This window comes from Geotrypetes seraphini, chromosome 1, assembly GCF_902459505.1.
Source record: "Geotrypetes seraphini chromosome 1, aGeoSer1.1, whole genome shotgun sequence".
NCBI lineage: Eukaryota > Metazoa > Chordata > Amphibia > Gymnophiona > Dermophiidae > Geotrypetes > Geotrypetes seraphini.
In genome coordinates, this window is record NC_047084.1 from 192,717,105 (window position 1) to 192,743,633 (window position 26,529).

The 26,529-nt window shown below is 43.4% G+C and overlaps 1 protein-coding gene across 5 annotated transcripts in view; it reads left to right on the forward strand.

Moving 5' to 3' along the window:
• The window catches only part of TENM3 (teneurin transmembrane protein 3), a 2,583,516-nt gene that overhangs the window by 2,490,063 nt on the left and 66,924 nt on the right, over positions 1-26,529 (forward strand). For all 5 annotated transcript variants that reach the window (XM_033942956.1, XM_033942961.1, XM_033942964.1 and 2 more), the window contains 3 exons: positions 9,665-9,897; positions 14,220-14,374; positions 17,189-18,063. In XM_033942956.1, the coding sequence (XP_033798847.1) occupies positions 9,665-9,897; positions 14,220-14,374; positions 17,189-18,063 (1,263 nt within the window). The remainder of the gene's footprint in view (positions 1-9,664; positions 9,898-14,219; positions 14,375-17,188; positions 18,064-26,529) is intronic.

The following is a 26,529-nucleotide window of genomic DNA, read 5'->3' on the forward strand; positions in this document are numbered from 1 at the left end:
CGAATAGAAAGCTTGATTAACATAATATATCTTCTGCAAATGAGTTTAACTATGGGGTCCTTTTACTAAGGCGTGCTAATCGATTTAGCGTGCACTAAAGAATAGCATGCGCTAAATGCTAACACGCCCATAGAATATAATGGGCGCCTTAGCATTTAGCACGTGCTAATCTTTAGTGCACGTTAAATCAGCTAATGCGCCTTAGTAAAAGGACCCCTATGTGTTGAACATATTTGCTCTGATTATTTTCAATAGACTACTTAATAAGTCTACAGTAAACAATTGATGCCTTTATCCATTTCATTCCATTCGGTATTTTGTAGACCTCTATCATACTTCTCAGCTATGTCTTCTCCAACTGAAGAGCCCTTATCTCCATAGTCTTTCTTTGTATGAAAGTCATACTTAAGTGAGTCATCCCATAATTAATTTGGTTGTCTTCTCTTTGCCTTTTCTATTTCTGTTATATCTTTTGAGATGCACTGTACCAGAATGTCATACAGTACTCAAAAGGTTCAGTTGCACCATTGAGTGATGAATTATATTTTCTGCTTCATTCTCCATTCCTTTCCTAACGTGTGTGTGTGTTCAGTATGTCGGGGGGAGTGGGGATTGGGGATTAGGTGCTTCAGCCTACTGAGTAAAAGCTTTCAAACATTGTGGATAAGTGTAAAGTGATGCATGTCGGTATCAAAAATCTCAAGCACGAGTACAGGATGTCCGGGGTGGTACTTAGAGAGACCTCCCAGGAAAGGGACTTGGGAGTTCTGATAGACAAGTCGATGAAGCCGTCTACACAATGTGCGGTGGCGGCGGAAAGGGCGAACAGAATGCTAGGAATGATAAAGAGGGGGATCATGAACACATCGGAGAAGGTTATCATTCTGCTGTACCGGTCCATGGTGCGTCTTCACCTGATGTACTGCGTACAGCACTGGTCGCCATACATGAAGAAAGACATGGTACTACTCGAGAGGGTCCAGAGAAGAGCGACTAAGATGGTTAAGGGGTTGGAGGAGCTGTCGTACAGTGAAAGATTAGAGAAACTGGGCCTCTTCTCCCTCGAACAGAGGAGATTGAGAGGGGACATGATTGAAACATTCAAGGTACTGAAGGGAATAGACTTAATAGATAAGAACAGGTTGCTCACCCTCTCCAAGGTAGGGAGAACGAGAGGGAACTCTCTAAAATTGAAAGGGGATAGATTCCATACGAACATAAGGAAGTTCTTCTTCACCCAGAGAGTGGTGGAAAACTGGAACGCTCTCCCAGAGGCTGTCATAGGGGAAAACACCCTCCAGGGATTCAAGACTAAGTTAGACAAGTTCCTACTAGGGCTAGGGTGGTGGTCTTTGACCAAAAGGGCCGCCGCATGAACAGACTGCTGGGCATGATGGACCGCTGGTCTGACCCAGCAGCGGCAACTCTTATGTTCTTATGTCCATGATGAGGTCTAGAATCTTTTCCTGCTTGGTGATTCCTAATGTGGAACTGAGTATTTATCTTTCCCAAATGTATTACTTTGCACTTCTCCACATTAAATTCCATCTGCCATTTCAGTACCCAGTTTTCTAGTCTCCCATAGTCTTCCTTCCATGTCTCACAATCCTCATGTAACTTAACATTTTAACAAGTCTGCATGATTTTCAGTCATCTGCAGATTATGATCAGATCGCTCATCCTTCCCATTTTCAGGTCATTTATAAATATATTTAAAAAAACACCAGTCACAATTAAGATCATTGTGGTTGCTCCAGTAATCATCTTCCTCCATTGAGAGAATTGGCCATTACATCCTTATTCCCTGTTGACCAGTTTCCAAAACACAGCAGAACATTCCCTTCTGTCCCTGTGCTTTTTCATTTCCTCAGAAGAAGACTTCTGTTGGCTAAACCCATGTTGATTGTGTCCCATTAATCAGTTCGATCGACACGATTTAGAGGAGACTTTTCAAAACCCGGACAAAGTGCCAGGTTTTGAAAAGCCATCCGGACATGTCCGAGGAAATCCAGACGTCTGGTAACCCTAGAGAAACCCTATTATAAAATTGCCTTGTATGAGCTGCAGAAAACCAGAAGCTGCCATTAGAGGCTGACTGAATTTTGATTTCAGCACCAACACCAGCCCCAAATTATTTTTCTACCTGGTTTTGGTTTTGGCTGAAAGGTTGTTTTTTTTCCTCCGTGTTTGATCATATGTTTGCAGTTTCCCTCTCTGCTCTCCCTCCAACTGAACAGGAGTTGCTCTCCACTTGGACCAACCTGAGTGCTTTGAATCCCTAGGCCTATCTTACAATCCCTGGTGTTCTAGGTATGTAGCTGGAACAGGAGTGATCCTCAATTACTCATGCCAATTCTGGCCCTATACTCAAAAAGCTGCAATAACTGAGGCATTTCTCCTACTCTGACTGCACCACTAGACCACCAGGGACTGTAAGGTAATCCTGGGCTACTCTATGCATTCTATTTTTAGTTTTATTTTGTACTGTGATTGCAAGTACAGGCAGTCCCCGGGTTAAGAATGAGTTCCATTTTTTTTAACCCGTACTTAAGTTGAATTTGTTTGTAACTCAGATCCTGTACAGTACACAGTCTATAAAAACATTAAAGAACATTAAACATTAAAGAAACAGTCCTCAAAATAAAGTACTGTGGTTTAAATAAAAAGAAAAGATAGGAGGTTTACACTTTCGTTCTTTATCCGTCCCACTCTTCCCTCTCCACCACCACATCCAACATCTCTCTTCCCCATGCATCTGTACCTCATGCCTCTCCCGCCACCATGTCCAATAATTCTCTCTCTCCCTCCCTGTGCCCAACAATTATCCTCTTTCTTCATTTTCCCATGTGCACCATCTCTCTTTCCCTCAGACACCCATGCCCAACAATTCTCCCTTCCTATTCCCTCCCCTACCTCAGCATCTCTTTCCCTCATTCCCTCCATTCTTCGATCCTATGTCTCAAGTTCATGCTCTCCTCCCTCCCTCCATTCTGTGTCCCAAGTTCATGCTCCCTCCCTCCTTTCTTCCATCCTTGGTCTGAAGTTTGTGCTCTCTCCCTTCCTTCTGTGTCCCAACGCAACCCTTCTTCTCCCTTCCTGTGCCAACATGCCCCTCTTCCTCCCTTCCTGTCCCAACATGACCCCCATCCTTCCATGGATGTTTATCTCCTCTGGCTGGCTTCCTCCTCCCAGCCGCACTGCTCTTCACAAAGCCAAGGCTGCAGTTCCTACACGCAGCCCATGGCTGACCCGGAAGCCTCCCTCTGATGGCTTTATGAAGAGAAGTGTGGCTGGGAGGAGGGAGACAGCCAGAGGAGATAAACACCCATGGAAGGATGAGGGTCATGTTGGGATAGGAAGGGAGGAAGAGGGGCCAGAGGGAGGCGGTCACGAATTTGGGACACAGCACAGAGGGAGGGAAGAATGATAAGGGATGCATTGGAATACGGAAGGGAGGAAGAGGGGCACGTTGACACTGGAAGGGAGAAACAGATCCCGGTTCATAAGTATGAGTCTGACATAAGATGGATGTTCTTAACCTGATGAAACTGGAAAAAATCTGTTTTAGTCAGCCTCTAGTTGCCATGTTGATCTCCATTAGCATTCATTGTGGGCAGTAGAGTGATGCATATAACATGACAATAGCATGTGCAGCTGAGAATTGGCCATGGCAGAGACATTCTCTATGCAATGCATGTGTTCAAAAATGAGAGAAGATATTTTAACAGAGACAGTAGACTTAGGAATAATTCCAGAAGCAAAATCAATTGAGCCATAAAAATGTGTTTATATATTGAACATTCCTGCTATTACTCTTGTTTTAAAACATTTCAGTAGACTAAAGGAAGTGGGTAAATTGTTTCAAATGCTGATATTATATTATGCCAATATTTCCAACAGTACTAAAATAAACATTTTGTAGCTGACTGTGGTATGCAACATATAGCTAAAGTTGAGTAATAAATAGCTTACAAAATAATCCTTTCATTTTGTGATTTTCAGATGTTGTGCCCCATTCTTATGTTCTCATCTAAGTGTATTATGGCTTCATTATTGCATTTCAGAGTGTTAGATACATGAGTGGGGAACTAGTGGACAAACATTAGAATATAATTTTATTAGAAAAGATTGTACTTGTTCCTTACAAGAATGCTTAGGCTTATAATATTCAAATGCACAAGAAATATATAGAGAAATCTTTAGCTGATCACTTTGAAATGCTGCTTTAAAAATTAATTTAAAAAATGATACTGCTTTTGTGTAGCTGTCTGTTTGCATATGTAATGTATTAACAATTGCCAATCATTTTGGTTTTTGGGACTTGCTCAAAAAGTGTTGAGAGCATTTTGGGCTTAACCGCAGAACTAGGGCCATGTTAAAATCACAGTTCATCACATTTTCATATCATGCATGTGAAAAAAACAAAAAAAATTTCCAGATGAAATCACAGTCATATTGCTTTTGCATTTAGAAGATGACAACTTCCAGCTGTTTTCACCTGTGTTTTATGCTATCTCCGTTCTGTTTACTCACCCCTTAAAGGGCTTTATCGGGCTGCCTGCAGTCCTGGAGAAGTTTCATAGTAGGACACAGCTGAGACCTGAGGCCAGCCAGGAGCCCAGGACCTGGAACAAGCTATAAAAATCTGGTGGAAAATGGCTTTTCTAAAAGTGAATGTTACTTCTAGTGCAGTGTATCGCAAGCTGTGTGCCAGACGAGACGCCAGTAAGGAGGAGAGGTGCTGGAAGTGCCCCTTGCGGTGAGAGGCATCTCCTGTAGGCAGTCAGCCGGCGCTGATGACTCTTCCCCTCACTGGCATCTCCCCTCCTTCAGGATCCCCCACTGAAGTGACGGGTTCAAGGGCGTGGCCAGATGGACCTCTGCACATGCGCGGACATCAATGTGATGATGCCACACATGTCGACATCTAAGCACTTGTGAATGCACTGGGTTTAGTGTGCCTTCTGGCAAAAAAAATTGTGGGACACTGCTCTAGTGCAACCATAAAAGCAGGGGTTCTCAGCCCAGTCTCAGGACATACCAAGCCAGTCTGGTTTTCAAGATATCCACAGTGAATATGCATGAGATAGATTTTGCATGTGATAGAGACCATAACATGCAAATTTATCTCATGCATATTCATTGTAGTTATCTTGATAACCTAACTGGCTGGGTTATCCCAAGGAGTGGGTTGAACCTACTCTTGCGGTTGTAATTTAATTGTTATAAATGTTTAGATGTTAACTGCACCACTTTCAACTTTTTATTGGCAATGCTGAAATAGTTATAGAGCTCATTTTTTAAGCAGAAGGATATCTTAAGATGGCAAAAAAAAGAAATGTCCATGTCACAAAAACATCCAAAGTGCAATGCTGGAAAGGTAGAATTTGGATGTTCTGCACTGCGGTGTGTCCAAGTAGCAAGGGGGCAATGTTTTGGGTAGACTAGGTAGGGCCCAAAATCAGGACGTCTAACAGCAATGCTAGAAGAGGAAAAAATGCCAAAGTCTAAAAAAATACATTTTTATTTAGACTTGTTTTATTTATGTTCACGGTATAAAAAGTAGCATGAATGAGTAGCTGACCACTGGAGGGATTAAAGCATGATCCCTCCTTAATTCCCCAGGGGTTACCGCAGCCCATGGCTGACCCGGAAGCCTTCCTCTAATGGCTTTGTGAAGAGAAGTGTGGCTGGGAGGAGGGAGGCAGCCAGAGGATTTAAACACCCATGGGATGTAGGGAGGCAGTCATGAATTTGGGACACAGCACAGAGGGAGGGAAGAATAATAAGGGATGCATTGGAATACGGAAGGGAGGAAGAGGGGCGTGTTGACACCGGAAGGGAGAAACAGACCCCGCCCACCCACCCCCATCACCCCTAAAAGTGAATCAAGAAAGGGATATTAGGCTCCATGACACCATCTGGCATTCTGAACCAGCAGCAAGCAGGTCTGAGGGGTAACCTAGTGGTCAGTGCAACCCAGGTTCACATCCCACTTCTACCCTCTTTTTTTAACTTTTAAACTGTGAGCACTCTAGAAGTAATAATAATAATAATAACTTTATTCTTATATACCGCCAACAATCTTGCGACTTCTAGAAGTAGAGATATACAGCATCTACTGTACCTAAATATTAGATACCTGCAAGCCTGAGAGCCATTGAGAAGGTGCTCATTCAGGTATAGTATGTAATTCTAAGTTCCTGGAGGGCAGTAGAATATGAACCTGGGTGCCCTGGATTCATGTGCACCTCACTGCCACTATGCTGCCCTTCTCTTCTGCATGGCCATTTTTGTACAAATGATGCCAGAGAGACATCCTTGTTTCGAGGGGAGGGTGGGGGTTCTGTTCATAATTTGGACATTTCAGTTTGTAAAATGGCTATTTATTTTGGATATTCTCATTTGAACAGGAAACTCCAACATATTTCCTGTTTGAAAATGGCTGTGAGATGGACCGGAGGGGGGGAGGGGTTTGGACATTATCCCCCTCTTTTACAAAACCGTAGCACAGTTTTTAGTGCCAGTTGCAGCGGTAACAGCTCCGACGCTCATGCAGTACCTATGAGCATCAGAGTTGTTACTGCTACGGCCTGCGCTAAAAACCGTGCTAGGGTTTTTTAAAAGGGGGAGGGAGTATGTGCAGGAGGTCCCAATTCTGACTTTCAAAAATAGCTCTCCACATCTGTTTCTCCAACTCCCCATCAAAAAGTAGCAAAAAATGTAGGTTATGTTCTATGAAGTAAATCATTCTCTTCTCAGTTTCTGTGACAATTTTGATTCTTTTTGCAGTTGCTTAGAAATCATGGAGAGCAAATTTCCACAAAATCTTTCAGTGTCTCAGAATTTGTTTGATTGGTTCATTTGATATCTGCATTGCCAAAACATTAAAAAATACATCTCATTTATATTGCATGTTGTATAGGTAAATTCATATAAAAAATTGTCCTTTTATCATTGCATAATTTAACAGCTTGTTCTCATTGGTCTCTGTTGCTTTTTTTTTTTTTTTTTTTTTTTGCAAGTTACTATCACATGAAATGTGTTATAGTAGCACATTATTTTTACATAGTATGTGTACTGAAGTATGTGAACAGATGTTTAGATCTCACTTGAAGTGGTAGATACATTATAGCTTTATCTTTGTAAACTCATCAGTTATTGCTCTCAAATTAAGATATTAGGCAACCAGATGAGATAATATCTTACTTGCAAGTGACCTTTTTACAGCTTTTCTGCATTATGGATGCCAGCAATTTGTTCATGAATAAGTGAAGTGGGATAGTTGCTAACATAAGGGAAGGGAATAATGCAGGATTTTTGCCATTTAATAGAGATTAGATGACGAAAGATTATGTTACGTGCCCCCAATGCACATACTTTGACAGCGCAGTGAGAGCAAAATAATAATGAGATGCAAAGCATGCAAATGAACTCAAAACAGCTCATCATTATGCAAATGGATAAAGTAGTTTGATTTAAATTTGCAAGCTGTGTTATTCCTGGAAAGATGATGCCAGCGTAGAACTTGCATTATATTTCCTTCCCAGGTGCATCAGGCCACGAAAGCATAGTCTGATGGTTCAGGGGAGCCTCTTAATGGTGCTTCTTAATGCTCTCAACCTCCGGATGTCCCCTGAAACAAAGCACAAATCCACCATCTCCCCCTTTCTTTCTTAGTTTCTTAGTTGGTTACAGGCAATTAGGAGAAATCCCTAATTGCTACTTCCCCATCAAGTACCTGGGTTCAAAATGTCATCAGTTGACCACTACATCTAGCCTCATAGTACCACCAAACTTTGCACCATTTTGAACCCAGGCACCCAAAAGGGCCGGAGTGACTGAGGGATAGACCTACCTATCCACTAGCCCAGTGTATCGCAAATTGTGTGCCATAGCAGATTCCAGGTGTGCCGTGAGATGCTGGCATCGGCTGACTGCCTACAGGACATGCCTCTTGCAGCGATACCTCTCCTCCTTGCCCGCGCCTCTCCTCTACACACTTCTTTTTTTGTAGCACCCCACCATCACCACTGGCAGCTCAGGGCCCCAACTGGAGGGCCTTCGTATGTGTGTGAAGTCATCGCATTGACATTTGTGCATTTCCGGATGTCCTCCAGCCACGGCACAGGGTTTAGGGTGCTACGGCTTATAGCAGTTTGCAATACACTGCACTAGCCAATAAGGAAACTCCAATGCCAGGAGTTTGTTTGTTTGTTTTTTGGGGGAGGGGAGGAGTTTGTGCTTTATGTTGGGGGAATGAGCTAATTTATTCTTCCATCAACTCTATTAAGAGATTTGGGCTTGACATGGGGTCTGCTACCTCAATTACTGCAGTAAAGAATGTTTGATGGGCAGCGGCTGCAGTTCTTATGTTCACTTGTATATATGTACTGTGGAAGTTATTAACCTGCATTGAATATCACTATCCTATTGTTAACCACTCTCTCTATTTGTTAAATTCATCATGTACATTAATGGCCAGATTCTATAGATAGCACCAAAAAATTGCCACCAGTGGAGTTTGGTGCTCAATGCCATTCTATAAAGGGTGCTTTGAAATGATCACTCTTACAGGATGGCATCGAGTGCCAAATTTGGCACTTAGCTTTGGGCATGAGGACTTAACACTATCTGAAACCTGGTGCAAATTTTGAGGCACAAACAGAGGCAGATCCCAGTTATTCTGTAACACTGTGTGCATCTTTTGTGAACATCCATAAATTGTCCATTCCCCCTTATGAGGTGTCCATTCTTACAGAATAAAGGGTGGCCAAAGCGGCACCCAGATCATAAATAATTCAAATTGTTAGGTCCAATAATTAAATCATAGGAGCCCCAGGTCCTAATTATTTTGGGTGCTAATCTGGGATCTGCATCCAAATTTGGGTGACCTTTATAGATTCCAGGGTTAAGTTTCCATATTGGAAAGGGCAACCATTTGTTGTATTGTACTGTTTATGATCCAGAACTTTGCTATTTGGGTAAATCCATTGTTAAAGGGTTTTTTGTTTTGTTTTTTGCATTTTTAGGGGGTGGAGACAGAAAGTTCAACCTAATAATGTTAGTGGGTTGGAGTTTAAAGTCTTGCCAAAAAGGTAGCCTTTTAAATATATCTTACTGTTTGCAGGTAGTATAAGGAAAAGCGCTAGAATAAATATATATACAGTATAAAAGTGTGTGTATAAGAGGACTGTCTATATATAGATAGATAGATAGATAGATACCAGATGTCTGCGTATGCATGTGATGTCAATGCATTGCATCTGTGCTGCGTAGATGCCCTCCTGCCTGATGACAGCAGGCAGCGAGGGGGGGGGGGTGGGACTGGGGTGGAGATGAGTGGAAGTGGGTGGCCCTGGGGGAGGGTCTAGGGGGCCGGATTTTCCAAACGGAAAATCTGGTAACCCTATCTGTATATATAATGCAAAATGATCTGACAAACAGAAACCACTGTATTGTTCACTTTTTTATATTTTCTGTTTGGGTATAATTTGTATTCATCTTTCTGCAGCATGATGTGTTAGAATATTGTTCCCTTTTACTATTCTGCTCACTCAGAATATTCTGTGAGCATTCTAGCCTCCTCCTGTTTTGTTCATTGTGTTAGAATATATGTCACGGAAGAGGCTTTTTTTAAAACACATGTCTTCTCTTTTTACAGCAGTAACTTAGCCCATCGATACTACCTGGCAACTGACCCAGTCACAGGAGACCTGTATGTTTCTGACTCTAATGCACGCAAAATCTATCGTCCAAAGTCACTGTCTGGTGCAAAAGATCTCACCAAAAATTTTGAAATAATAGCAGGAATAGGAGAGCAGTGTCTTCCTTTTGATGAAGCAAGATGTGGGGAAGGAGGCAAGGCTGTGGAAGCTACTCTCACCACTCCCAAAGGTAAAGTTTCCAATTTGTCATTTTGAAATGTTTGCTGGTAGGAGTAAAATTTGCAGTACACCGACAAATCCGCGCAGGACAATTGTGCTCCAACAAATGCGCCCCGACAATTACGTACACGCCATTTGCGGCCCGTGAATCTAGCATAAGTGGATATCTTGAAGGCCCTGATTTGCTCAGACTCCTCAGGCCAAAGCCCCTCCCAAGGAACGGGGCCTGAGGAGTCTGAGCAAATCAGGGCCTTCAAGATATTCACTTATGTAAAGAGTTCCCATAATCCTGATGTAAACCTTACCCTAACACTAGATAGCAAGTGAATGTTTTAAGTGTAGGTGCGGGGGGGGGGAGTTCTCCCCACCCCTCAAAAAAGAGAGTTACTTTGTAACCCTCAAAAAGACAAAATAGAATCCACTGTCGGGGCGCATTTGAAGGGTCACCTCCCATTCCGTGCACGCATTTGTCTTGCGCGCAATGGTTGGGGCACATTTGTCTGGGTGCTATTGTCATGCACGCATTTGACGGGTCACCAAATTTGCAGATACTTCCTACCCATGGATTAGGGGTTATCAGATGTCCGGATTTACCAGGACATGTCCTCTTGTTTGAGGACTATCCATGTGGATTTTGAAAACTCCAGCAGTTTGTCTGGGTTTTGGAAGGCCCCCGACTCTGCCAGAGCTAGGGGCCATGTCTGGAGGGCCTCAGTGCATGCATGGATGTGACATGATGGCATCACACACATACAGGTGACGCCATTATGCCACATGTGCGCATGCTCAGAGGCCCTCCAGACGTATGGGGGGGACGGTCTGGGGTAGAATGGGGCGAGGCTACTTGTCCTCTTTTGTTACGACTACAAATATGGTAACCCTAGGTACTTTTTCCAGCAAAAATAATGCATGCACTTTTGAAAATTCAAAACTATGCATTGTGGGCCCCTGTTACTAAAGTGTTTATTTTTTTATTTTAAAATTTTCTATACCGTTTTAAGCCAAAACGGTTTACAAAAGTGTTACATACATAAAATTTTGCACTTTTTCGGCCCAGTTCTATAAACAGCACCTAATAGAATCGTGCCAAGCAGCACCTAAAATGAGTTTAAGCATCATAACTTTAGATGCACCATATTTTTGCCAAGGTTTTCTTGCCCTAAATGTGCACCTAAGTCCAAAAGAAGTGCCTAGATTTTAAAAAAACACGCCCACAATCATTCCTGTTTGGTGATAGGTTCCTTGGACTAGGCCCCTACCTTCAAAGTGGTAGGCGCCTGCCAAGTTAGGTTAAATAATTAGGTTAGATGCCTAGATCTGCTAGGCTCACCGATCTAGGTGCCTAACTTTAGGCATCAATTGTAGAATTAGGGCCTTTGTGCTTGAACACCAAAAATGAATATGTGGGTGCAAAGGCTGTGTGGTAACTATCGCACAGAAAAGTTCTGCATTGCTTGTTATGATTATTCATTTAGCACAGTTGAGCCCATGCTGAATACTATGTTATGCAAATACCCCCAGAATTTAAGACCGAGCATTGACACTGGCTTTATGACTAGTATAAGTGCTCATGAGTAAACACATACACATTTAGGGCCAAATTCTATAAACAGCATCCCAATTGTAGGCGGCAGTAGGCAACCGTGATTCCCCAGCCCCCAAAGCCCACCTAGACTCCCCCATATCATTAAAAGGAAGGCCGACAAGAGGGATGCCTTCTTACTCTGGCCAGCAGGTCCACCTCTTCAGAATGGCCTAAGACTCCAATTGTCCATGGTCTTAGGGATCTGGCCAGTCAGAGTCATAGGCCACTCCCAGTGCATCCTTTTAGGAGAATCCTTAGGCGCCTGGGTCAATCACTGCCTTAGGCCCCTCCCTGGTGCATCCCAGGTTGCACTGGGAAGGGGAAGGCACACCATTCTGAAGAGGCAGGCCTGCCGGCCAGAGGGAGTACACATCCCTCTCACCCGCCTTCCTTTTAAAGGTATGGGGAGGGTTGGGGTGGGAACGGTCATGGGCTTGGGAGGGGTGTCACAGGAGGGAGTAGGTATATATGCAGCCAGGTATACATACATGCTTAACATTTAGTTGCAAGCACTTTGCCAGACATAACGCTAATGTGTTAGTGCCTGAGTGTGACAGATACCCGTGTAACACAATATTCTGGAATTTATGCACACAAGTCTGAAATGTGCCTAAGCTCCACCTTTGCAAATGTGCAGAATAGCGCTTATGCAGAAATGTAGCATATACGCATGTATATGTCCCCATATGCATGTAAATCACGTTATTCTAAGCATGAGTTTAAATGTTAGTGTCTGTGTTATAGAATAGCTCCCATCCCTCTATTTTCTCCCGATAGGCACATAACTTTCTATACTGAAATAAGTTATGCAGTCAGATGGGGATAACAGTAGTTAATAGCTGTGCACTATTCAATAACTTTGTGCCTAAGTACTCTAGAGCGTAACTGCAAGGGGCATGGATAGAGGGGTATGAATGCGTCATGGCCATGTCTAGCAATTATGCATGAGTCTTATAATATAGTTACACATGTAACTGCCCTTAAAATATAGTTACACATGTAACTGCCCTCATTTACTCCAGCCATTCACATGGCATATTTATGATTCGCCGATTCAAATTGATTCACCAATTCACTTTGGTGAATCAATTTGTTGTCCGAGAAAATCAGACTTGCCGATTCAGCGACCCCCACCCCATTGAGACCTGATACACCTCCGAGGCCTCCTAAAACAGCAGCAGCAGCGGCATTCTGAATGGCCTGCTTCGCAGCCTTCCCTGCTGGGGCACTCCCTCTGCCGGGTCACTGATGATGTCATCGGTGACACAGCAGAGGGAAACCCTAGCGGGGCAGGTCACAAAGCAGCCTGTTCAGAATGCTTCCACTTCTGCTGCTTTAGGAGGCCTTGGAGGCATGTCAGGTTTCACGGTGGGAGGATCAGTGAGGTGCTGCTGCACAGGGGGATGGGAGGGGAGGAAAGATGCTGCTCATGTGGGGAGAAAGGAAGAATTGGGGTGGAGGAGAGGAAAAGAGAGATGAAACAGGTAGAAAGGAGTGAGAGGGAAAAATCCTTCAAATGGTGGAGAGGAGGGAGACATGCATGGAGAAGAGATAGGGAGAAATGGTGGACAAATGGTGGAGGTCAAGGAGAGATGGTGCATGGGGAGAGAGAAAGAAATGTTGCACATGATAATGGAAAGAGAGATGCTGCATGGAGGGGAATAGAGATTTGACCCAGGGCACAAGGCAGAGTGGGGGGAGAGAGAGAGATGGTAGACAGTGGGAAAGAAACAATTATCCCAGGACAAGCAGGCATGATATTCTCACATGTGGGTGACGTCATCTACGGAGCCCCAGCGCGGACAGCTTTTCAAGCAAACTTGCTAGAAGTTTCAAGTTTGCACACTGCACCACTGCACCACCGGCTATGGCTGTTGAAGGTAGAAAAAAAAATTTTTATTTTCTATTTTGTAATTACAATATGTCAGATTTGAAATGTGTATCCTGCTAGAGCTGGTGTTAGACAGTGAGAGTGAGCTAGGACCTAACAGAGAAAGGAAACATATTTTTATTTTGTTTATACCAGCGTGGGGTTGAAGAGGGCAAAGGGGGGATGGGAAGATTACAAAATAGCCACATAAACAAAGCACCCCACTTCTCAGGGTTCAATAAAAGGATGGCTAGAGGGCCTTCTCCATTATTTAAATCAACACTAAAAATGTATTTCCAAATTATATTGGATAATAGTGTCCCAATTAGGTCCTTATAATAGCCTCCTTGTTTAATGTAGCTTTTTGCTGACTGTTGTTTTCTAATTGAATATTTCTTCAAAATAAAATCAATAACAACAGAAAGTCTTTTCTTTACTTATCTTTAATATGCAGTATCTCTAGCATGCCCCGACGGGACCTGTTTCGCCACAAGGGCTTTTTCAAGGGTTCATTAGGAGCTTTGTTTATGTGGGTATTTCCAGTTTACCTCACTTCATCATCTTCTGCATCCATTTAAAGATTACAAAATAAACCTGCCAGGACATCTGAAAAAGATGCCTGATTGGGCACGAAAAGTGAATTGAATTGAATCGAAAACATTTTCCCTGAATCAGGCAGCACTAATTGCTTTTGGCAATTTTATCAAAGCATAGCTAAGCATTTGACAGCCTCCTAAAATTACCACCAAAATGAACAGAAATATTTCTCTTCAAGTGATCCATCAGTTGTAATTTTTTTAATAGGCATGCAATAAAATGCTAACATACAATGTGGAGATCAGGAATTTGTAAAATAAACATTTTTTCTTCAATAAAGGAATTGCTATAGACAAGAATGGACTAATCTACTTTGTTGATGGAAAAGTTATCAGAAAAGTGGATCAAAATGGAATAATTTCAACTTTTCTTGGTTCGAATGACCTGACCTCAGCACGACCTTTAACATGTGATACTAGCATGCATATTAGTGAGGTAGGTTTCAATGCAGTTATATTACCAATTTAATGCAGTTCAGGAGTATCTGAATAAACTACTTATTTTTGTGTTAAAGCAAATATAATACAAGACCACTGTTTTTAAGGCCCCAGCCAAGATAAATTACTCTGTTACTATGAAGATGTGTAGATTATCAGATATACAAGTAGAATTAAGCAAGTTTGAGAAGATGTATTACATTTTGGATTGCACAGAAGTTCCAAATGCATAATAAAAAGCAGCACATTGTTTATTTTAGGTTGAACTTGAAACCAGTCAATCCATTTTTTTTTTTTTAATTCTTGAAATGATTTAAAACAGGGGTAGGCAATTCCGGTCCTCGAGAGTCACAGGCAGGTCAGATTTTCAGGATATCCACAATAATTATGCATGAGAAAGATTTGCATCTCAAGGAGGCAGTGTATGCAAATCATCTCATACATATTCATTGTGGATATCTTAAAAATCTGACCTGCCTGTGGCTCTCAAGGACTGGAATTGCCTACCCCTGATTTAAAATATAGAAAGAATTCATTCTTGAAGACAGATTTTAGTAAGATAAAGGGAATATTAACCCAATTTTTAATAGGTATGGTACAATGTTTTTTATGAATACATAACAAAGTTAAATTTTGGAATGTAATATGTATATAATTGTTTTAACTTGTATGAATGTAGAAATCCAACATGGGCCAGGGAAAATTGCTGAATACTTGAATAAATTCATGTAAACCGTTCTGAGCTCTCCTGGGAGAACGGTAAAGAGAAATGAATGAATGAATAAATAAATAAATAAATGTGTGTTGAGGATAATTTTCTGAGGTTTTCCTTATTTACTCTACCTTACAGAACTTAGCACATGCTAAACTACCGTATTTGCCGGCGTATAAGACGACTGGGCGTATAAGACGACCCCCCAACTTTTAGTTAAAATATAGAGTTTTGTTATATACGCGCCGTATAAGACGACCCCTTCTTCCGCACACCTTCTCTACCGCCCCGGGTGCAGCACAGCCGGCCAGGTCCCCTTACTTTTGTGGCACTTCCCCGACCGACCGACAACAGCCCCGGTCCGACAAACCTCCCTGCCCTTAACCGCGAATCTAAATTACCTTCTTACAGCTGCTGTAAGAAGGTAATTTAGATTCGCGGCTACAGGGCAGGGAGGATTGTCGGACCCGGGCTGTTATCGGTCGGTCGGGGAAGTGCCACAAAAGTAAGGGAACCTGGCCGGCTATGCTGCAACCGGGGCGGGGCGGGCCGCTCCTCTCCCTTGGTAGCCACTCGAACCGCGAGGCTACTCTCCTTCTCCTTATCTGCCCTGCCTGCAGCACAGAGCCGAACGGAAGTCTTCCCGACGTCAGCGCTGACGTCGGAGGGAGGGAGGGCTTTGTTTAAGCCCTCCCTCCCCTCCGACGTCAGCGCTGACGTCGGGAAGATTTCCGTTCGGCTCTGTGCTGCAAGCAGAGAAGGTAGGGAGAAGAAGAGCCGCGTACATCCAGAAGACTGAGCATCCAGCCCCGCAGGAGCCCCGCGACCCTCGGAGGCGTCCCCATGGGATCCCCGCGACCCTAGGGGGCATCCCCACGGGATCCCCGCGACCCTAGGGGCGTCCCCGTGCAGCTCTCTAATGTAAAGTAAGGGCATGTAAACAGTACCCGGCGTATAAGACGACCCCCGACTTTGGGGAGGATTTTAAGGTACTGAAAAGTCGTCTTATACGCCGGCAAATACGGTAGTTTACTTTGTATTGACCTACAAGTTACTGCATGTTAAGTTAATTAACACGCACATGCACCAGCTAGGACCTGCTTAAGTTCAAGCAACCAGCAGCAATGCAGTCAGGCCTAGATATTCAATGCTGATGCCTGCAGCTGATCTGGCATTGAATAACTGGGACTAATTTACCCAGCAACAATCAGGAATCTTTTTTTTTTTTATGCTGATCACTGCTGGTGGAATGGTGACCAGTCAGTCTATCTTGCTAAAACTTTTTTATGGACTTTTCCTCCAGGAGCTTGTCTAAATGTCTTTTGAACTAATCTATGTCAATCACCTTAACCAGGTCCTCCAGCAAAGAATTATGGCCCAGATTCACTAAACTTACCGATCCTGTAACGACCCGATTCACTAAAAGGCCCACCGCCTAGTTTCTGATCCCATCCGATCCACCCATGCAAATTAGTAAAACCCCATGCAAAATAGCCAAGTGATTGATTCACTAACAATTGCTTGGCTATTTTGAATCGGGTTTTACTAACATGAAGACCTGTCGATAACAGATTTGATATCACAGATTATGTTGACATCCCTCCTGCCATATTAGTTTGATGGCGGTTGGCAGTCGGGAAGGGGGCGCTGTCGTGGGGCAGGAGGCTTTTTTTTCTTTCTTTCTTTTTTTTTTTCTATTGAAAAGATATTTTGCATGTGTAATACACGCAAAATATCTGACCCATTAAAAAAAAAGAAGAAAAAAAGCCAGCAGAAGCCCTGACAGCAGTGGCAGGAGGCTGCTTCTCCTGTCACTACTGTCGGGGAGCTTGCATGTAAATGATTTGCACCTCCGTGCAAATCACTTGCATGCAAACTTAATAGTGAATCAATCGCTGTTGGAAAATCGGCCAGAGAATCGGCCAAAACAGCGATTGAGTCACTATTGTTAGTGAATCTAGGCTTTGGATAAGCGTTTAATCAAAAAAACATGAATAAACTTGATCTATTATACCAACACTTGTTTTTATAGCAATTTTAAGTTAATAGTGGATTATGGTTTCCTTTTATTACAATAATAATCTATTTTCTTTTCCTAAGGTACGTCTGGAATGGCCCACAGACTTGGCTATCAATCCAATGGATAATTCCATTTATGTTCTAGACAACAATGTGGTTTTACAGATCATGGAAAATCGACAAGTTCGTATTGCTGCTGGGAGACCGATGTATTGCCAAGTTCCTGGAGTGGAGTACTCTGCTGGAAAACATGCTGTGCAGGCAACACTTGAATCGGCAACAGCTATTGCCGTATCATATACAGGAGTCCTTTATATCACAGAAACAGATGAAAAGAAGCTTAACAGAATAAGGCAGGTTACAACTGATGGAGAGATCTCTTTGGTAGCTGGAATACCCTCAGACTGTGACTGCAAAAATGATGCTAATTGCGATTGCTACCAAACTGGTGATGGTTATGCCAAAGATGCCAAGCTTAATGCACCTTCATCCTTATCTGTCTCTCCAGATGGCACATTGTACATTGCAGACCTAGGGAATATCCGGATAAGGGCTGTATCCAGGAATAAACCCTTGCTGAATTCCATGAACTCTTATGAGGTTGCCTCTCCAACAGAAGAAGAACTCTACATTTTTGATGTCAATGGTACACACCAGCATACACTGAGTTTGTTTACAGGAGAATATCTGTACAATTTTAGCTACAGCAATGATAATGATATTACTGCTGTGACAGACAGTAATGGAAATACTCTTCGTATCAGAAGGGACCCTAACCGGATGCCTGTGAGGATTGTGTCACCTGATAATCAAGTAATCTGGTTGACCATAGGTACCAACGGATGTTTGAAAAGCATGACAGCCCAGGGAGAAGAGCTGGTATTGTTCACCTACCATGGGAACAGTGGTCTTCTGGCAACTAAAAGTGATGAGACTGGATGGACTACCTTCTTTGAGTAAGTTCAAAAATAATGCTGCACAGCTAATTGCCTTTACTTAATGCCCGGTTAAATTACCTGATCTCATAGTTTGCAAATACGATTCCGATACTGGGATCGTTTGGAAGCTGAGTGGGTTTGATCCTTGTCTATTTATGGACACTCATCCTTTTAGCATAACCAGACCAGTACCCCTAGACCAGGGGTGTCAAAGTCCCTCCTTGAGGTCCACAATCCAGTCGGGTTTTCAGGATTTCCCCAATGAATATGCATGAGATCTATTAGCATACAATGAAAGCAGTGCATGCAAATAGATCTCATGCATATTCATTGGGGAAATCCTGAAAACCCGACTGGATTGCGGCCCTCGAGGAGGGACTTTGACACCCCTGCCCTATACAATACCTAGTAGGCCTTGTGCAATTGAAGGTGCGGGAGTTGGTATTCAAAGTGATTTAACCAGCCAGAAAGAGCTTCAAATTGCTTGTTCAGAACTAACTGGGTATTTTCACCGGCACTTAAATGGATAGTGCTGCAGAAAATGCCTGGTAATTGCCCAAGCCGAAATTGTCTATTTGGGGGAAGAGGGGGTGCATGTTCCAGAGCAGAGTGGCACTTACTACTACTACTACTACTACTACTACTATTTATTATTTCTATAGTGCTATCCGATGCAGAGTGCTGTACATTGATAATCAGCACTTAACCAATTAAGATAACTGATTTTATTCCTCAATACGGCAATTTAAAAAAGTGCTTAAAGCATACATGTATGTACAGGCTTTCTCCAGCTCTTGAGTGTTAGTACACTTCTCCCTCATTATTCGCGGGGGATAGGGGCAGAGCCGGACCGCGAATGGCGAAAAGCCGCGAATATCCGGCTCTGACACATCCCCGCCTCCCTTCCGCCTTCCCCTGGCATCCCGGCCTTACCTGGTGGTCTAGCTGGTTTTTGGGGCAGGAGCAATCTTCCTACGCTCCTGCCCCATGCAGATAGCCATTAGGAAATGGCTGTGGGGAGTTCCCATAGTCTCTCGAGTCGCTCCTGCCTCGAAAACTAGCTAGACCACTAGGTAAGGTCAGGATGCCAGGAGGAAGACAAAAATATGGGGGGGGGTTTCTCTCCTCCACCCCCCCCAAAAAAAATTACAATTATGTGAAATCGCGAGTAGGGAAACCGCGAATGGGAAATGTATAGCAGTTTATTAGTTTGAGATGGGGTTTTTTGTTTGTTTGTATTATTGTAAAATGTTTTGACAGTAGTTGCTTTTGTAGTTTTATGTATGTTTTTATTATGCTATCTGCCTAGGGACAGGCATGGTATAGGTTTAAAAAAATAAAATAAAATGAGCACAGTTCAATCTTTATTTGGTACTTCACAGTTAAGTCCTGAATTATATTTTAATTGGCTCCCTATACTTGATAATTCAATGCTGGAGCCCAAACATGGCCTGGCATTGAATTTCCAGGTATAAAACTAGTGGCAGTCACCAAAATTCTGATCGTCGCTAGCTAAACATTTGGCCCTATACCTTTTGAATCAAATACAGTGGTACCTCGGAATGTGAACACCCCAGGACTCGAACGATTTGGAATCCAAACCTTTTTTTGTAGTAAATTTTATCTTGGAATCCAAACTCTGCTTTGAATCCGAACGCCCTGCACATTGTATGTGTGTGTTTGTGCCCCAGAATCTGAATGCTGCTTTGGAATATTTGTTAATATTTTACCTTAAATTCCAGTGTATTCCCTGTTAAAATTTGAGTTTGTGGGACCCAGGAACGGATTAATCCAATGGGAAAAATTGTCTTGGAACTCGAACGGGATTCCAAGGTATCACTGTATATGCTAAAACTCTTTCTTGATATTAAAGATCCTGATTAATGTTTCACATTTCCAAGACAGATTATTTCTTCTGATTTTAGGTTTTATTTACTTATTTTTATTTGTACTTGTTTATACCATTTTTGTGACTAAAAATAATCCAAAACTAGTTTTAACTGAAACACCCTCGGAGAAAAAAAAGTAAAAGAAGTGTTGAATAAACATAAGAAAACCCCCATTGCCCTTTGTATTATTTCACCCCTTCCCTTTTTAGGATCCTTCATTATTATTTTGCCTTTTCACACTGACAAATCCTGAGCTGCACAAATGTATGTTTAATTCTACTGAAAAAGAAGCCCAGCATCTGTGCTGCAAAAACAACAAACGCTAAAACCCGTGGAGAGGCATAATTGAAAGGGACGTCTAAGTCTGTTTACATCCATCTCGCAAGTCGCCCAAAGTTAAAAAGAGTCTAAGACACATTTTCGAAAGATACGTCCAACTTTTTTTTCTTTCAAAAATCATCTAATTATATGTACTGCCGATCTGATCGTCCAAGCCACTAAATCGTCCATCTTTATACCACATTTCCGTCCAACTTTCAGTCCAAGTCAAAAACGCCTAGAACAAGCCCTGTTGGACGTGGGAGGGGTCTGCAAAGTGATGGACTGCACACCCAGACATGCCACCTAAATAGTGGGGTACCTTACAGGGCACTGCTGTGAACTTCACAAAAAGGGTGCCATGGCTTCTCCTCACTACAGCTCACTTAAAGGTCATGGTGAGCCCCCCAAACTACCTCCAGAATCCCCTAGACCCACTTATCTACCACCCCAATAGCCCTTATGGCTGCAGGAGCCACTTATATGCCAGTACAAAAGGGTTTTGGGGGTATATAGGGGAGTGCACATGTTTAAGTATCAATGCAGTGATTACAGGGGCTTATGGGCATGGGTCCTCCTCTCTATGGGTCCCTAACCCACCCCCAAGACGACTTAAGCTGCCCCTGGGCTGGACGACTAGGTTTTCCTATGCCAGGCGGCCAGGTGATGATGGTCTGGAGGCTGAATTTTAAAGTTGTGAATAAAATTTTTATGGGGGTGGGGGGGTTGGTGATCACTGGGGTAGTGTGTGGGGGTCTGTGTTATGTGTTTTCAGTGCTTATCTGGTGAGTTAGGTGGGTTTTTGTGACTTAAACCATGTTTTACATGGTCTAAGTCCAACGTCCAAGTTCCGTCTAGGCTCTGTTGTTAAACTTTCAGTTATACATGCTGTACGACTAAGTCTAAGCCAGCCCACATCCCGCCCAACCTCCGCCCTCGACACGCTTCCCGAAACGCCCCATTTCACTTTGGACGTTGAGCGACACTATGAAGGCCTAGGTCATTTAGAAATATGTCCAAAACCCGTTTTTATTTTCGGCGCTTGGACGTTTTTGAGAAATGTTCATCCAAGTGCCAACTTAGGCCGGTTTTTGGACGTTTTTCTCTTTCGATTATGAGCCCCATATTCTATAAATGGCGCCTTAAGTTAGGTACCAGCAGGCACCCTACCAGCCCCTAAATTCAGTGGCAAACCCATTTAAAAATGAGTAAAAAATAGTTTAAAAACAAAAATGTAGTCACCTTGAGGCACCTAAAAAAATGGCCCCTAGATTGCGTTTACGGAGTCGCCTTAAAATGCTTAAGGCCGAAGTAGGCGTGGCTAACGCTGGAAACGACCTTAAACGTCCTCAGGCGCCTCCGTAGACGTGATTCACATCAAACATAGGCACCAGAAATGTAGGCCTCAAATACGCTGGCCTAGATTTTGGTGCCTATGTTTGAGGTAGTTTCGATTCTGCAAACGGCACCGGTGCATGCTTGAAACGCGATCAGCAGATGGTTTTTAGGCGGCCGCTGATATCGGTGCTGTTTGTAGAATCCGACCCTAATTTTTTGGACTCTCCGTTAGCTGAGAAAAAAACCCCCACCTAAGAATGGAAGTTCTATGTAGAATAATACCCCTTTGAACTGCTATTCATAGAAGTTAGGGAGGCAGTTTATAAGTGATTACATATCTGATGTTTTAAAATTCCCTTTGTAGGAAGTCAGGAACAAATCTAACATGCTCTGGGAGGATGATATTCTTTTCTGGGTTAATTTTAGTACAGTACTTTGGTTGTAAGTATCTAATAGTTAAAAGAGTGTTATCAAAGGATCATTTAGAATATTTTTTTTTTTCAGAAACAGCAAATTGTTTGTCTTGTTTGGATGGCAACCTGCCAGACTGTGTTGTAAATGTTAATCTTCCATCTTAGGAGGGGTCGTACCTGTCACTCGCTTGAATGTATTAGGTACAATTCAGTAACTTTTCAACATAGATCTAAAATAAACAATTTTTCACATGCATTCTAAGTAAATACTGTGCAGCAGACCCTTTTGTTCCATAGTTATTCTGCTGTTGGTTTAAAATAGCATAGCAGAAGCTGAACGCCATCAGAAAAAATGCTGCTTTTTTTTTCAGTTTGGCACATCTGATGGAGAGCATCATGAATGATGGTGATCCTTGCTATGTTATCTGTCAGAGACCACCAGTGTACCTGGCCAAGGCAAAAACTAGAAATAGGGAAGTGATTTTTCTGAAAGCGATTGTGGACAGGACATTAAAGCCAGCTTAACCTAAAGGGCTTTACGTTAGCAGTAGCAAAGTAAATATCTGCTTTTTCTTCCTACCTCTGTCCTTGGAAGTTAGCCAAAAAAATCTGTGAGACATAAATCTACTGGAGTGCATGCACACTGCACTTTTTGACACTTTCATTACTGTACCGTTGGACTGGCCCTTGTTAGACAGGACAATCCTTTATTCTAGGCTCCTGATTACCATCGCTGTATGCTTTCATAATAAAAATAATTGGTATCTCTACAGCTAAATTGTAAAAATGAGCTGATAGAAAATTTGCACAAAGGGAACAAAGACCGTGCCTATTACAGGCTTTTTCATTTGCCCCTGGATTCTATATACAGCGGCCAAAGTTGCACACGTTAATCTATGTGCATTGCCAATTTGTATGGGCAACTTAATTGTTTAACAAGCCAGTCCACTCTGATAATTGCCAATTAACAAGCAATCATTGGCACCAATTAGAATTTATATGCACAACTTTCTAAGCATATTCAATAAAGTGGTGCCTGTAAATTCTAATTTATAGAACTCAAAGGGGGGCATATTCAGGAAGGAGCATGGATGGGCCATGGGCGTTCCTAAAAGTTGGGTACACTGATGTAGAGTATGTCCGATCCCATCACAGTTTAGGCATAGGCATTTAAGCCTGGTTTTCATTGTCATAAATGCCTGTGCATAATGTTAAAAAAATGAAAAATATAGAACAGATGGGCAAACAGAGGATCAATGAAATCAATTAAAGACTTGCTGAAACCAAATCAAAGCAACGAATTGCAAAAATAATGACAGAAAGCATTCACCACAATTATATGGAAAAAAAAACCCCACTTATTCAACCTTTCAACAAAAGTTTCCCACCTTTCTTAGAGCTACTACAGTTCAGTGGCGTACTAAGGGGGGGCGGGTGGGGGAGGTCCGCCCTGGGTGTAAGCCCTGAGGGGGTGCTCCGGTGTCCGTTCCCCCCCCCCTGCGACATCCGGTTCTTCCCTTCTGGTCTCCCCGCACCATTAAGAGTACCGAAGCAGCCTGCAGCAAGATCGCGATGTCAACGATCTTGCGCTGCTTCGTGCTGTCCTCCGCCACGGTCCCGCCCCCTCCACTGACGTCAGAGGAGGGGGGCAGGTCCACAGCGGAGGATAGCACAAGCAGCACAAGATCGCTGACATCGCGATTTTGCTGCAGGCTGCTTCGGTACTCTAAATGGTGCAGGGAGGCCAGAGGGGAAGAACCGGATGTCGGGGTGGGGGGGGGGGGCGAGCGGTCCTTCGGGGTGGGGCAGGCAGGCAGGCCTTCAGGGGGAGATGCTGGCCTTAAAGGGGGGGGACAAGCCTTCATGGGAGGGGGACAGGCAGGCAGGCAGGTCTTCAAGGGGGGGACAGGCAGGCGGGCCTTTAAGGGGGGGACAGGCCTACAAGGGGGGGGGGACAGGCCATCAAGGGGGTGCAGGCCTTTGGGGGGGTGCAGGCCTTCAAGGGGGGGACAGGCCTTCAGGGTGAGATGCAGGTCTTAAAGGGGGGACAAGCCTTCATGGGGGGAGACAGGCTTTCGGGGGGGGACAGGCAGGCAGGCCTTCAAGGGGGAACAGGCAGGCCTTTAAGGGGGGACATGCCTACAAGGGGGTGCAGGCCTTCAGGGGGCTGCAGGCCTTCAGGGGGGTGCAGGCCTTCGGGGGGGTGCAGGCCTTCAGGGGGAGATGCAGGCCTTAAGGGGGGGACAAGCCTTCATTGGGGGAGACAGGCTTTCGGGGGGGGACAGGCAGGCAGGCCTTTAAAGGGGGGGACAGGCCTACAAGGGGGGGGACAGGCCTTCAAGGGGGGGTGCAGGCCCTCAAGGGGGGAGTGGACAGGCCTTCAGGGATGAGATGCAGACCTTTAAGGGGGGGACAGGCCTTTGGGGGGGGACCCTGGTTTAGAAGTACACGGAGGGAAGGGGGTGTTCAAAGAGACGTGCATATGCCAGACTTTGGGGGGGAAGAAATAATGGGTCTGAAATAGAGGAGAGGGAGAGAGAGATGATGGACCATGGGATTTAGGGAGGGAAGGAACAGAAAGGGAGAGAAATTGGACACAAGGGATGGTGTGGAGGAGGGATAGAGATACTGGATAGGAGGGTAATTGGGAAAAGAAAGGGAGAGATGGTGGGCCCTGGGGTGGTGGAGAAGGAGGGGGAGATGCCGGATGAAAGGGTAGTTAAGAATAGGTGGATCTGTGGAGGGAGATGAAAAAAAAGGAAAGATACCAGACTTCCTGGGGAGGGAAGGGAAATGGAAAGGGAGGACAGAGATGGCAGATGGATGGTTAGCATGAAGAAAGAAGGAGACCCAGGCAAGCAAGTTATCAGAAGACAACCAGAGCCTGGGACCAACAAGATTTGAAAAATAACCAGACAACAAAAGGTAGAAAAATTAATTTTATTTTCTGTTTTGCGATTACAATATGTCAGATTTGAAATGTGTATCCTGCCAGAGCTGGTGTTAAACCGCAAACGTGAGCTAGGATTTAACAGAGAGAGGAAAAGTCCTTTTTGTTTCTTTATTTTATTTACACCACAGCGCCAGTGTGGTTAGGAGAAGCCAAAGGGGGTGAAAAAGCTATAAAACCCACCAGGATTTTTGAAAAAAATCACCCAACTGGGCAGGAAAATCGCATCGAAAAACCAATTAAATAGGCTGAATCAAAATTTTTCTTCCTAAATCGGGCAGTTTGCGATACTGTCTTAGACTTTAGGACCTGGGATTGGGGAGAGATGGCATCCTCAGTACTTTATAATGCAAGTGAAATGAGGATTTGGTCTGCAGAAGAAAAATATTGTATAGGCCGGGGACATGAGACAGCAGGAAATGGGAACTTTTCTTTCTTCTATTTTTGTGAATGGAAAGGCTGAGGATGTCAGAGAGTTCAGTTAAAATATGTGCTTTATAAAAAAATATAATAATGTGTTTTATAAAGTTTATAAGCATTGCTGGCCTACCCGGTGAGGTGTTCCTAGTGGTGGTGGTGGTGGTGGTGGCAGTATGTCAATGTGTTGAGAGGAAGAAATTCTGAGAAATTCTCCTTAGCAAACTCCGGGCCCATTTCCACCCCCCAGTTAGTCCACTCCACTCAACTGGTTCACACACTGAGTGGGTCTTTGGGTATTGTGCCTAGGTAATTGTTTTGGGATCTCTTCCAGTGGTTTGTCAGTATCTCCTTGTGGTCCAAAGAAGGAAACTTTGTTAACCTTAGCATTGACCTTTTGTAACAGTGCTGCTTGTGTGGCATTAGGCTATGTAGTGATCGAAAGAAAAAACCAGACCTTTGCACATTTTTGCACTATAGGTGGGTGTATGAGGAGATTCACATTTCCTACACAGCTAAGTTCGTGTGAAGTTCCCTTGTGCTGTATTTGATATCTAGCAAGGTCTCTGTTAGGAAGGAAAGATCTAAACTTAAAAATGAAGTGGCCAGAAATTATGGTAAAAGCAGATAGTGTAGCTGGTTTTAAGAAAGGTTTGGATAAATTCCTGAAGGAAAAGTCCATAGTCTGTTATTAAGACATGAGGGAAGTGTCTGCTTGCCCTGGATCGGTAGCATGGAATGTTGCTACTCTTTGGGTTTTGACCAGGTATTAGTGACCTGTATTGGCTACCATGAGAATGGGCTACTGGGCATGATGGACCATTGGTCTGACCCAATTATGTCTATTCTTAAGTTATGTTCTCATCTGTAGGGGCCTTTGTTTTCACTTCTTATTTTAATGTATTTTTTTTTTCTGGGAACTTATCAGTGTTTTTTTATAATGGGAACAAAAATGGAAGAGAATTAATGTGTGTGGAATGAGGGGGTAACTAATTTCTTCAGTTAAATAATTCAATCCACCTCAACCAGACATAGGAGAACTCACGCACCATTCACACACCCTCCAACCAAAAACGTCAAAAGAAAAAACTGTTCGACAACCTCCTAGCCATTCGAGCTGCAACACTCAACCCCCAACTCTACAACCTATTGACCTCGA